General features: G+C 34.9%; 1 protein-coding gene across 1 annotated transcript in view; it reads right to left on the bottom strand.

Moving 5' to 3' along the window:
• The window catches only part of LOC126886950 (tensin), a 1,001,992-nt gene that overhangs the window by 45,935 nt on the left and 941,176 nt on the right, over positions 1–14,881 (bottom strand). Inside the window, exons 15-16 of the mRNA XM_050654136.1 lie at positions 4,953–5,125; positions 893–1,095 (exon numbers count right to left, since the gene is read on the bottom strand). Coding sequence (XP_050510093.1) covers positions 893–1,095; positions 4,953–5,125 — 376 coding nt within the window. The remainder of the gene's footprint in view (positions 1–892; positions 1,096–4,952; positions 5,126–14,881) is intronic.

The following is a 14,881-nucleotide window of genomic DNA, read 5'->3' as shown; positions in this document are numbered from 1 at the left end:
GTCGAAGACGTCTTACACTTACTCTATAAAAGAGATATACCAATCAATATTATATAAGCCATCGAAAACATCTACTTCCATAATCGAATACAGGCAACGATAAATGGAAAACTAACACAGTTTATACCAGTACAAAGCGGAGTCAGACAAGGTGACTCATTAAGCCCACTGCTGTTTAATATAATAATGGACGAACTAATAGAAGCAGTACGTAAAGGTTATGATTACAGAATGAGGAACAAAGAAATCCAAATATTATGTTATGCAAACGACGCCGCATTAATCGCCGAGACAGAAGAGATCTAACACACATATTCAATACAACAGCTAAGAAATACAATATGATAATATCAGCAGAAAAAACCAAATGTATGACAACATCTAAATACCCACTACGATGTAAAATCGAAATTGATGTCAAAATAATAAACCAGGATTCAAGGTTTAGATATCTGGGAATAGATATAACCAGTTGCGGAGATGTTGAAGAGGAAGTACGACAACAAAGCTTAAAAGCAAGTAAAGCGGCGGGATCTCTTAATGACACAATCTGGAAGAACAAACATCTAAGAAAAGCAAGAATCTATATGCAATAAAGCATGTATAAAGCAGCAATTAGACCTATATTGACATACACGGTGCAGACAAGACCTGACACATCTAAAACGAGACGGTATTTTCAAATTTCTCTTCTACTTCTTCAAACCTTTTTCTTAAACGGATACTACAAGAACCTCAGATGCAACTCAATTACCAAGTTGTGTCAAGTTATAGTACGTTAAAGTTATTACTTAGATGATTTCAAAAAGATACTTCACAGAATGAGAATTATATAAATTGTGTTAAACATGTTAATATCTATCCAAAATAATAATTTTATTTAATTTCTTACTTGTGCATATCGTTCGTGAGCCCTTTTGACGCTGACGAAAGGCCTTTCATTTTTAACACTGTTGCTATAAGTAGACTTCAGAGTACTGTAAGTACTGGTAGATCCGGGAGTGGAGGTTCCATTTTTGTGCATGGTATTGATGTGTAGAGGAATAGTGTAATCTTCGTCATCGTCAGCGAAGGCTGTGGTGTCACTGGTATAGCCTAAAAAAGCGTATATATGTAGAAGGTATGAAGTATTAGTTTGACAAAAAGACTTAAAACTGAGCTGAAAAAAATATATTTCCAAGTTGATACCAGAACAACAAACCAAAAGAGCAGGTTACATCGATGGTATATGTGCAATTTGCTTAATGGCTAATGCTCAAAGAAAACATTAAGATCAAAATAAGAACAAAATAAGTATAAGACGCGTAGTGAGACAAGGGTTACAATATCGCCACTTGTATAATGTATATAGTCAATTTGTAACACCATCAAGACAAATGCTAAATACAACTTACTGCAGTTAATATTCAAAGGAAAAACTGAAAGTAAACATGGATGAGGTTTGCTTATGATAAATGAAAGATACTGTAATGTTGTTAAAGCTTTGAAAACCTATCCTGGAACCCAGTCAGAATTTAGATTACAACCAACTTATCGCTAGAATTACATTCACATTAAAAGATATAAAAAGTCCAAGAAAGCTTAAGGAATTCAACGTAAAAGAATATATCCAACACGAACTGCTCATGAACTGTAGCAAATTAAAGATAGACACCAAAAGACTGGAATCATTAGAGTTTTGAACAGAACACGCAACAAAAATGAGGTTCTGAGAAGCATGACTAAAGAAATGGAAAAATTTAAATATACATTACACGTGAGAGTTACGCTATGTTCCAACTGATAATTCAGGGAAATATCCAAGAAAAGAGAAGCACGTAGGAAGACGTAGAATATTAAAATATCATGGCTACGCAACCTGAAAGAGTGGTACTGATGTACCTTAAATGAACTTTTCAGAGCAGATTTCTCAACAGTCCGAGTAGATATGATGATTGCCGACCTTCGTCTCGGATATAGCACTTGAAGAAAAAGAAGTAGATAAGAAGGATCTCATGGCTCAAGAATCCACGAATCTGCGTCAATGGTACGGAGTTAGTATCAGATCCAGTGGCGGCTCGTGGCCTTGGAGACAGGGTCGGCAAGGTTTTTTTGTCTCCTCATATAGGTATACCATCAAACTAAAAGGCTTAATTCATCATAGGAGATTTTGTTGTTTTTCGCTTTTTTTATTTGATGTAGTTGACATTCTCTCTTGTTTCATGGTGTTTCGACAATATGTGTTGATTCTTTTGAGACAAGGTAAATCCAGTTTTTTTTAGGCAGAAATTGGTGGTAATAAGAAAATTGATAAACAGTTTGTTGTAATGAATTGCAGTACTTACTACATAGAATTATACATACATATTGTGCAACTTATCCCACTTTCTGAAAATATTTGGACCAGCATAATTTTTAAGTACCTAACTTGTAATAATAAATATCTTGGAAATTCTTTGGCGAACGTAACTTTTAAATTTTAAATCGTCAAAGAGGTCAAAAATTTGCAAATCTTCAAAATTCGAAAAACGAGTATCTATTTGCATATAATAGTAGGTATCCAAAATTTCAAGATATACTTACTCGTTTTTCGAGATATGTATCATGTCGTTGTCTTTTTTGTGGTGGTTCGGAAATATCAAGCGAATCCAAAACGTCACTGCGTATATATTGGAAACTACTATCATTACGAAAATCTCTGAGATTTTGCACCAGCTTTCGTATTCTATTTTTAGAATAAATAATGTCAGTTGACTGATTTTGAACAACAAGGAATATCTTGGGCAAACTCTGTCTTAAAAATATTTAAAAAAATATTGAAAGAGTCATTAGTATTTAATAAAGTTCTCAAACCGATTGATTCACGGATCGAGGTATCGCCACTTTCAAAATCATCGCCTTCGATAATAAAATCAAAAACTTCCAAAAGCTGTTCACGAAAATCTGCTACAGATACTAAAACTATAAGAGATAATCTGCTTAGATAAAACTAACCGAGATTTAAAATTTCATCGCGTCTGACAAACTGTTCGCTTTTTTTTTCGAAACAAATTTGTTCTAAAGCAGTAATCCGTTTAGGTGAGCTAAACTGACAAGAAAAGTCGATATTCTTTATTTTTTTACACGTATCATGTAAAACTAAATTCATTATATGCGCATAATAGTGAGTAAATAAAGCTTGTGATGCAATAGTTTTAACTTTTGCCTGGAGACTATTCAATTCACCACTCATCACAGCAACGCCGTCATAAGATTGCCCCAGTTTGCCCTACCAATTTATTTTTGGTATAAAAAAATTTGAATCTGTTCTTTAAAACACCAAAAATATATTCTGCCTTATTGCTTTTACTCACATCTCTAAAACCTAAAAACCTCTCATAAATATTACCACGTAACGCGTATCGAACAAAATAATTGATAATAATTGTGAATTACATGATAATCAGAAGTTTCATCTACTTTCAGTGAAAAGCAAATGGTTTTCTAAATCTCAGATTCAACAACGTTATTCAAAATTTAACTATTTGATTATAATATGTATTATGTAGTTCATTCTGTATTACGAATACACTTCGAATCAGAAATTAAATAGGTATTTCTAAAACAATTTTATTAATTCTCTATAATTACTTTGATTTTTAACAAATGCTTCGATCCATCATGTCCACTAAATGATAATTCCTGACAACTTAAAAAAATTACAATATCAATTAAACGACGTAAAACGGCGTGATTATTTTTGACAATTTCTACCGATGCATGCTTCCAAATGAAACACCGACCGGCAGATCGAAATGTGCCGTACTTGGCGCGTAACCTGCCATGCCGTATCTTCTATTGCCCACGGAGAAAAGTAATGTTCGCTTGCTCATCGACTTGTTACGTCGTCGTTGAGTTTTACGTGTAAATTGTCAAGCTAGGGATGTTAGGGACGGCTAGCCGAAAAGTCAGATAAATGGCTCGGATCATTGGTTTTTTGAGAAGTCTGTTATGCGCAGGGATCACTTAACGCTCGGATTGATCAAATTCTTTTAAAAACCATGAATAAAATTTAGTCTGTATTATCTGATAGATTTTTTTTTATTTCAGAGATACAAATATTTAAAAAATCTATATCTATAAATGTGTGGGTCGGCACTGCCGACCCTGACCGGCCGCCACTGATCAGATCAATATTCCGAGCAGCAATAGACAAAATAAAGATCAAGCATGATTGTCAAGAAGAAGAAAATACATAAATATGTCAAGCGCAACTAACCTAAGGGTAAGAACAGAACAAGTGGGTCGAGGTGGAGGTGTTGTAGGTCGCGGTGGATGCTACTAGTCGATGTCGACAGCACATAGCAAGGAGGTCACCTGCGCTGTCAGTCGAGCTAGAACCACTATTAAGTGAAGTAGATGACAAAAAGACTGTTCTTTTGCGATGTTGTGTCAGTCAAGTGAGGGTAGTGACGAAATGTCAGCTGTAAATAATCAGATCCTCCTTCATATTTCAAAAATTTACTGAATTTAATTACTTTAGAAATTTAAAAATAAACTGAATACAAAAAGGGATTATATAAAAAGTATCAACTCAGATAGCGCAGGTAATGCCAACTTGGCTTCGAACGGACCAATCACAGGGAAGCATACTTGTAGGCCGCGCAGTAGACATCCATGTAAAACATACTCATTTTATTTTCAAAAGCATCGATGTAAAACCTCCCGGATGGCATCACGATAAACCTCCACCGCGACTTACCTGCTCTGTTCTCATCCATTCACTACAATGTGTTTGTTTTACATGGATATCGACATCGACCGCGACCTACACCTCCATCTCCAGCGCGACCCACTTGTTCTGTTCTTACCCTAACCGTTCCTAACCCATCAATTATGGGTCTGAACTTCCAACGCCGTTAAAAATTTTAATAATACTATTATTACTAGAAAGTCTTTAATATTACTACTTATTTTTATAATTTTGTTCTTACCGTCAAGACGATGACTTGCAGTAGGACGCATATGCCTGGACTGTATCGAGCGAAGTTCAGACATAAGCCTGGTTTCATGTGGCTGGCGCTCTTCTCTCAGAATAAGTTCTCTCCGTTCTTTTAATTTTTGTTGTTGGCGTTGAAGCCATGTTAAATTGGAACTGGTAGCGTACCTGAAAAAAAAAGAAACCATTATGAATATATTGTGGAGGAACATCCCTTAGTTTTTGCCGAGTCTCAAGTGTTGTATATTACCAATGTATTGCAGTTAAAAATATCTGTATGAACTATTTCGTGTGGAATAAAGCTTATTGAACAATAATTAAAAGTAAAGGCAATTTAAATAAATTTAAACATCAAACATCTTTGTATGTTGTGATTTACTGTCAAAAGGGGTCAAAAAATAGAAATTTTAATAATAAAAGGATGTGGTGATAGGTAATAAACAAAATTATGAAATTTGAGTAATGTAGCACGTGAGACTATATCTAAAATTATTCATAAATTTGAGGAAAGTGGACATGTACGAGGTGGAAAGATGCAGTCAGAGAAGATCTGGAGAAAACGTTAGTGAAGCAATGGGAAATAGTGGCACAGGACCGACAAAGGGCAAAGACTCACGAATAATTGTAACGCTATTGATGATGATAATGATGGCATGTACGAGAACTCCCAAAAATAATCGCCATGGTATTCCACAGGAAACAAAAACTGTCATTTTTTTGGCGATGGTTGAAGATCCTCATAAGACTACTAGAATAATTGAAGCCGAAAATTCATTCAGTCAAACTGTTGGTAAATACTAAAAAGAAAAATGACATCCCTATAAAGGATCCCCCAAACCGACGCGAAAGTTTTGCGACGCGAATTTTCCGTAGCGGAACATTCGCAGGCGGAGCGGTAGCGGACAAGGGTTCCCCATATTGACGCGAAAGCCGACGCGACTATTCGCCATACAAATGTGAACAAATTATATTTTTAAATCGGCCAACAGGTTTAGGAAATACAAGACATCAAAAATGACCAAATTTTTAAGTGGGCGTAATCTCTATGCACGCAAATTAATAATAATATTATAATATATAATGAAAACTTATCATTTTCTCCTAATTCTGACCCTATACTATTTCAGACTTTATCCTTTTTTCTTATATTTTTATAATCTTCGTCCGTTAAATCATTTATTATAGGATATTGCTTAACAATTTCAATGAGTTTTTCTGTAACAACAATTTTAAAACACGCGAAACTACAACGGTAGCGGAAAAAACCGTGCATGCAGCGTTTCATGAAATGAACGCTGTTCTGCCGCGACCGTTGCGGATTCCGCGCAAAGTGGTCTGAACACGTTCATAATCCGCCGTGCCTATCGATTCGCCGCGATTCCGCGTAGGTTGCGGTTGCGAAAGTTTCGCGTTGGTTTGGGGGATCCTTAAAGCACAATTGGTACGGAACTCAATAAAGACAATCCAGATCGCAGAATGCAGTTCTATGACACAATAGATCTAATCTATCCAGATCAGCATTGGATGGTGGAGGCACATACGCAGTATCGACAAAAGATCAATGTGTCGGTAGGAATTTTTTTTTATTTAAAAAAGACAAAGTCGCATCCACCCGAAGGTTATTAGCGACATTTCTGTAACATTTTGTAACAATATTAAATCAAAAATTGGTAAAAATGAATTACAATTTGTAGACAATTAAACCTTTGGAGCAATAATTGGATTCCACGCACTAACACTTTATTTTTGAAATGAACTTTTAGATCGTTAGCGACACTCCGACACTCTCTTTCTGATGCATCATTAGTGATAGCGTTACGCGCACTAATATCTGCTTGTTCATATTTCCTTCTATGCCTATGTGGGATGGTATCCACAGGAAGTGGATTCTTCTGAAACTTTCTTAAGCTTCCATTAGTTCGGCCTTGATTCTTTTCTTAATGGGGTGTTTATGGTATATATTTTGCATAGCTTTGACTGTGCTAAGAGAGTCGGAAAGGACTAGACAACAAGGGAGGTTTTTAATATACATATACATGTTTGATGGCTTTAAACAAAGCAAAGAGCTCTGCAGTATAGATGCTGGAATTTAGAGAAAGATGTTGGAGCATAGCAAGACGATGGAAAATCCATCAATATTCTTTTGAAGTAAAAACTTGAATCTTAATGTTGACTTAATTGAGATGTGTCACTTTTTCAGTCCGTTGCCTCACTAACAAGGTAGGAATTATTAATAATGCCATTATTGGATCTTATTTTTGGAATAGCCAAACATAACAGGTGAAAATGGAGCACCTTCTTATTATCTTCGAGGCGTTGATGAATTTTTGGACGATATATTTCTAAATCGTTGGATTGGAAGAAGAGGAGCTATCAAATTTGACACCTCTAGATTATTTTTTATAGGATTATTTAACACACTGGCGGACACTTGGTATATTTTGAACTACTCAGAACATCAATTTTTTGGTGGAGGAGCACGGTGGAATCAAGGTCAAATAAAATGCTTTCATATTTCATGGGACACTTCCCTGACAAGAAACTCGATATATAGGGATACCAAGCTTAATATTTTATGTATTTCCTATGGGTATTGTATCTGCAAATCATGCAAATCGCCTGCAATAGCACACCTGTCCCTATACATATGTCTGTAATTACAGACACTCATGCAAATGTGTTACAAAGCAAAGTGTATGTAAATAGGCCACAGACTATCCAAGAACAGAATTACAGAAGAGATAGCACTAATTTCGCTGGAAACGATTAGAAAAGTCTTAGATGAATTTTCATTAAGAATGGATTTCTGTTTCCAAAAACAAGGAGTCAGACTGAACACCACCTTTAATTTTTTTCTTTAGGTGCTTTCTGTTTATATAGCAATATTAATTATAAAATAAAAATGTTTTCCTAATTTCTACATATTAATGGTAAATATTGGCCATTATATTGGTATTATATGGCCATATTATATGTTACAGCCGCAATAAAAAACTAGCAAAGATTGTAAAATCTACAGATGGTCCCATTTAAAGATATGCATAATGTCCTCATATCTCAGAAACTATACATTTGGCAACGTCGAAAATATAAAAATCTCATAAAAATAACCAACATTATGTTACATACTAAGATGTATATACGGGATGTGACATATTATATCCTTGCTTCCACACTTTCGGCGCGCACTGTATACGAAAGTCTAGCACTGATTTCGTTAACCTTCATTTTGTACGTTCGTGATTTGAAAATCTAAGTAATCTTTTTATGTCGGTCAAGTTTTTATACCAGTAGAAGAAAGAGGAGTTAAATATAGGCGCCAAGCACGATTTTCTGGTATTTTTATAGCTGCTGTTAATCTCTTGAATAAATGTTAATGTTTTTCCTGTTTACTAAATATTTGGGAGATTTACAAATTAGTGTTAAAAACCGCATTAATCAACCTTTAAGGATGTTGGATTTCGTAAGATTAGAGTTTTGTTTAAGAGGAAATTCTTGCAAAACTGACTGGAGTATTTAAAAACTTGCGGATATTTATGTTACATTCTTTCAGTTTCTGATAAATATTTATACTTTGTATACAACAAATATTAGATATGTACTAACATTTAATGAAACATAAATAAATTCTACTTTTGATGAAGCAAACCGCACCCATCTTACAGAAAATTTAATGTCACTCAAATATAATAAAATTTACATGACTAGATTCGTCACGAAATTACAATCATTTCATATCATTGCGCCAACTTTGAATTTTCAGCCCAGTTTAGACTGAACTGGCTGGTATCTCCATAGCCGCAAAAGAGATAACCCGGTAAGGTATAGGCGGTAAAACCGTAATAATCTGCACAGACAGTAGATAAGCGCTACTAACTCTGAATAGACCACGTGTCATGTCAGGGGAAGTAATGGAGTGTCATGAGCCACTAGCCCAAGCTTCGGATGGTAACAACATCATCCTGAGGTGGGTTAAAGGACACAACGGAAATAGAGGTAACCGCATTACTAACCAGCTAGCTAGGAAGGCAGCAGTCCTAAGAATCCTAGGACCTGGTGATCTTTTTGACTGGTCAACTCCATGTTGGAATTCAACTTTATTATTTTTGTTAAGTGTTAGAATACACATGTGGGGTCTCTCTTCATGGCTGGGCCAATTCTCCGAATGCATTAGGGCGATAAACTTTTACCTAAAATTGCACATGTTACAAGGGATGTGAATGCCAGAACTGTATGTTAGTGTTAGTTCTGCGTTCGATAAGTAGTCTAGAAGAATATCTCGTTGTAGAAACACGTATCTTACTTTCTTTGTATATTGTAATATTACGGTTTTTCGGTTATAAAATAAATAGTTTGTTTACTATTATTTGTACCTTTTATTATCTACTATTTCTAATAGGTTATGGGCCCAGTTACGTTGTTAGCTCACCTGTATTAAGATAATAATTAAAAGTGTACAGTCGCGAAATTTTCGTGTTAACCGAATACATAATGGCGGAGAGTGCGAAATATAACGTCGAAAAGTTGAACGGCAAGAACTATCAATCTTGGAGTTATTTAGTGAAAATGTTACTCATCAATGCTGATCTATGGGAAATAGTTTCGAGTGAGTTACCATTAGAAGCAGATCGAAGCAGTTCTTGGAAAAAACAAAATGATAAGGCTTTGTCAACTATAGCCTTACTTGTTGACGTTAATCAATTAGTGCATATCCGGAACAGGGAATTCGCGCGCGATGCGTGGATAGCGCTAAGGGAGTATCATCAGAAATCAAGTTTGTCTAGTATGGTGTTTTTGTTAAAGCAAATCTGTAGGCTATCGCTAGAGGAGAATGGTGATATGGAAGCACACATTAGTTTATTCCTAGAATCGTTGAATAAACTGGCCGCCTTAGGGGAAGAAATTAAGGACAGGTTCTCAGCAGGAATTTTGCTGGGAAGTCTTCCAGACTCATACAGTTTTTTGATTACAGCGCTGGAAAGTAGGCCATCGAGTGAATTTACTCTAGAATTTGTTACGAGTAAATTAATAGATGAGTACAGGAGACGTCAGGGAGCTTTGGGAAGAAATCAGGAGGAGTCGGTGATGAAGTCAGTATACGAGGGTAACAAAAATAATGGTACTGCAAGGGCAGAAGCAAGGCAGTGTTATTTTTGTAACCGAAAGGGCCATTTTAAACGAGATTGCTTTAAGTACAAAGCGTTTAAAAAGGAAAAGGCCAATAAAGTCACTGAAGGTACTGATGATGCATGTTTTATGGTCAATTATAGCTCAAGGGACGGAAAAAGGGATTCTGCTTCGTGGTATGTGGACTCAGGAGCTTCGAGCCACATGGTTAATTACAAAGGATTCTATACCCAATTTGACGGTAGCAGAAAGGGCGTTGTAAGTTTGGCGGAGAAAGGGCAATACTCCGAGGTTCAGGGTATAGGGACAGGACTTATTGAGTGCGTGACTGGATCGGGAGTGGAAAATTTAAAAATCGACGAAGTGTTGTATGTGCCGGGATTAGACTCAAATCTGCTTTCGGTGAAAAAGCTAACAAGTGCGGGACATAATGTGCAATTCGATAAAAACGAGTGTAAAATCGCTTTACACGGAAAAGTCGTCGCGAGTGCGGTGCCTTCACCGGACTTATACAAACTTTCAACTGTGGACCATGGATTGAGTGCTGTGGAGCACTCCAGCAACTGTCAACATGCATGGCATAGACGGTTTGGACACAGGGACATGGATGCAGTCAAACACTTAATGGAAAAGAAAATGGCAGTCGGGATTGATATGACAGACTGTAGGATTAGGGAAACTTGTGAATGCTGTATGAAAGGTAAAATTTTACGTAAGAGTTTTCCAAAATTTTCTCATAGCAATACATTTAATATTCTTGACTTATTACATTCGGATATTTGCGGGCCCATGAAGACTGTTACTCCAGGGGGTAAACGTTATATTTTGACTTTAATTGATGATTTTTCTAGATATACAACTATATATTTATTAAATCATAAAAATGAAGCGGTAAAATGTATAAAAGAGTTTATAGAATTTGCGAGTAATCAGTTAGGTAGGGTTCCAAAAGTAATTAGGTCGGATAGGGGTGGCGAGTACGTAAATAATAATTTAAGGGAATTTTTAAAGGGTAAAGGTATAAAAATTCAATATACAGCGGGGTACTCTCCAGAACAAAACGGGGTTGCAGAAAGAAAGAATCGATCTCTAGTTGAAATGGCTAGGTGCATGTTAATCGATGCGGGTTTAGCAAAGAAATTTTGGGGGGAAGCGATAGTGACAGCCAATTATTTGCAAAATCGATTACCTACTAAGTCGAAAGAAAAAACGCCCTATGAATTGTGGCATAAAGTAACACCGAATGTGTCGAATTTGCAAATATTTGGGTCTACGGTTTATAGCCACATTCCCAAAGAAAAAATGATGGATAAATTTGATCCAAAAGGTGAGTCACTGATATTTGTAGGTTACTCTGATGAATCAAAAGCGTATAGATTGTTAAATGTAGATACAGAACGTATTACAATTAGCCGTAGTGTGGTGTTTTCCAAGAGAAATATATGCGTCGAGAAAAAGGAGGCAAAAAGTGAGGAAATATCCATTGGGTCCATGATGGAACGGGAAAAAATAGAGCCAAACGACGTAGAAGACAAAGAGGTTGCAAATTTTGAAAACACGGAGGAAATAGAAAATTCTACGGCTACATCTAACACGTATGAGAGCTTAAGTTGGGAACAATCCCATGACGATGACGGTGATTCTAACTATCAATTAGATACAGATCTCGATATAGAGAATTCAGGTGATCGTAGATCTAGCAGAATAAATAAAGGTATCCCACCTGAGCGCTACATAGCAAAGTTGACAAAATTCCAAGAAGAAGAACCAAGAAACTTTAAAGAAGCGCTTGAAAGAAGTGATAGTGAAAAATGGAAGCAAGCTATGCAAGAGAAAATCACGTCATTACGGAAAATTTTTTGTAAAAGCAATATTGATATATATTTATATATCAAGGTAATAAATCATGAAAGGGTTTACGTACTTATAACGTGGATGACATTTTAATAGCAGCAAAGGATTCACAGGTAATAATTGATATATTTGAAGAGAAAATAAAATGTAATTTTTATATAAGGAGTTTGGGATTATTACAAGATTATTTAGGTATGAAGATTGAAATGTGCGATAAAGGGATATGTAGTTTAAATCAGGCCAGTTATATTGACAAATTGCTGAACAAGTTTAAGATGAAAGATGCAAAAGAGTCCAATATACCGCTGGATGTTGGATACTATAAGCTTAGCAGAGAGAAGCCGATGAAAAACAGTGAAATATACCAACAACTGATTGGTGGTTTATTATATATTGCGGTAAATACTAGACCGGATATATTGGCAAGCGTCACCATACTAAGCCAACAGAATAAAAATCCAAATGAAGTAGATTGGAACGAAGCAAAGAGGGTGTTAAGATATTTAAAGAAAAGTAAATATAAAAAGCTTATTTTAGGACAAGAAGGGACAGATAGTGCATTATACGGCTATGCAGACGCTGACTGGGCAGAAGACAAGGGGAACGGAAAATCAAATAGCGGGTATATATTTTTATTACGGGGTTCGCCTATAAATTGGGGATGTAGAAAACAGAATTGCGTGTCTCTATCATCAACTGAAGCAGAGTACATAGGATTGGCTGAAGGATGTCAGGAAGCAATTTGCTTAAAACAGGTTATAAACGAATTTGTGGGTTTAGAGCCGGAATTAGTTATATAGAAAAAGGGGTTGTTAACTTTAGGTATTGTCCTACCGAGGATATGATAGCCGATATGTTGACTAAACCGCTGAATAGGGTTAAGTTAGAGTACTTAAGTAGTAAAGGGGGTCTGTTTGACTAATTCAAAAATAATTTTAGTTGCGAGGGGATGTTGGAATTCAACTTTATTATTTTTGTTAAGTGTTAGAATACACATGTGGGGTCTCTCTTCATGGCTGGGCCAATTCTCCGAATGCATTAGGGCGATAAACTTTTACCTAAAATTGCACATGTTACAAGGGATGTGAATGCCAGAACTGTATGTTAGTGTTAGTTCTGCGTTCGATAAGTAGTCTAGAAGAATATCTCGTTGTAGAAACACGTATCTTAATTTCTTTGTATATTGTAATATTACGGTTTTTCATTTATATAATAAATATTTTGTTTACTATTATTTGTACCTTTTATTATCTACTATTTCTAATATCCAGACATCCAAAGTGAAAGTTATCCTCCAACACCAAATAGTTCTATATGGTCCACATAATGTTCAGAAAAAAGTCAGGGGGGGGGGGAGAAATAGGTAAATTCGTAGTTTTTTAGGTTTTTTTGTCCATATTTCTAAAACTATGCGGTTTAGCATGAACAACCCTCCATACAAAAATGTTCTACATTAAATTTGAAATAAAAAAGGCCCTATGCATAATCCTTCTAAAATGAACGGTTCCAAAGTTACGGAGGTAGTATAGTATAATTGGTCCAAAAAAAGGCCTAACCCAGACATCCAAAGTAAAAGTTTTCCTCCAACACCAAATTGTTCTACAGCGTGTCTACTTAAGTTGGAAACATATGGGAAACTTTTTTGTTATTCATTTTACGAAAAAAAGTTATTCTTTATAAAAAGTTCTGCATGCTCTAAAACCTAAGATTCAATCATCAGATATCAAATTTTGTCAATATTATACGAGGTATGTCAAAAAATATGAACTTCGTTCAAGAGTAAAGTACCTTTATTTCTCTCAATATCGAAAATTCTTATTATGAAAAGTTGTTTGGAAATAAAAACTAAGATCAAATATGCAATTACATGCTTCTAATTGAAAAAAAAAAATATTTTCCAAATTTTTCTCAAATTTATTGATACTAACTTCGTTTTTATTTATTACACATACGATAACTCTTTTATTATTACTTTTACGAAAAAAAGTATTCTTTATAAAAAGCTTGTTGGGATTAAAAACTATGTTTTAATATGCAATTACATCCTTCTAATTGAAATATTGTGAAATATAAAGGTACTAAAATCTTGAACGAATTTCATATTTTTTGACACACCTCGTATAAAATTAATAAAAGTTGATGTATCATGGTTGTGTCGTAGATTTTAGACCATTCAAAGCTTTTTATGAAGAATATCTTTTTTTCGTAAAATGAATAATAAACGAGTTATCATATTTGTAATAATTAAAAAGGATGTTGGGTATCCATGAAATTGAAAAAAAAAATTTTTTTCAATTAGAAGCATGTTATTGCATATTTGATCTTAGTTTTTAATTCAAAACAACATTTTATCATAAGAATTTTCGATATTGAGAGAAATAAAGGTACTTTACCCTTAACCGAAATTCATATTTTTTGACATACCTCGTATAATATTGAGAAAATTTGATATCTGATGATTGAATCTTAGGTTTTGGGGCATGCAGAACTTTTTTTCGTAAAATTAATAATAAAAAAGTTTCCCATATGTTTCCAACTTAAGTAGACACGCTGTATATGGTCCACATATTGTTTAATAAAAAGTTCACCATTTCGACCGTCCGGTTTGGGGGGGAGATGGGTGAGAAGTCGGTAAATTAGTAGTTTTTTTACGTTTTTCGTCAACATTTATAAAACTGTGCTTTAGCGTAAACAATGTTCTATACAAAAATGTTCTACATCAAATTTAAAATTAAAAAGGATCTATACAGAATTGTTATAAAATCAACGGTGAAAAGTGGAGGTTTTCGATACTTATTATATTTTTTGGGCAATTTATAATACTATTACTGATGAAAGAAATTTTCTTTAACAGGATTGTGTTTTGTAAATAAAATTTGCTATTTCAGTGGCCGATGGTATGTTAGTGATAAGCCCTTGAAGAAACGTCAGCCTCACCACCCA

Source organism: Diabrotica virgifera, chromosome 6 (assembly GCF_917563875.1).
Source record: "Diabrotica virgifera virgifera chromosome 6, PGI_DIABVI_V3a".
Lineage (NCBI taxonomy): Eukaryota > Metazoa > Arthropoda > Insecta > Coleoptera > Chrysomelidae > Diabrotica > Diabrotica virgifera.
This window is presented reverse-complemented; position numbering and strand designations above follow the sequence as displayed.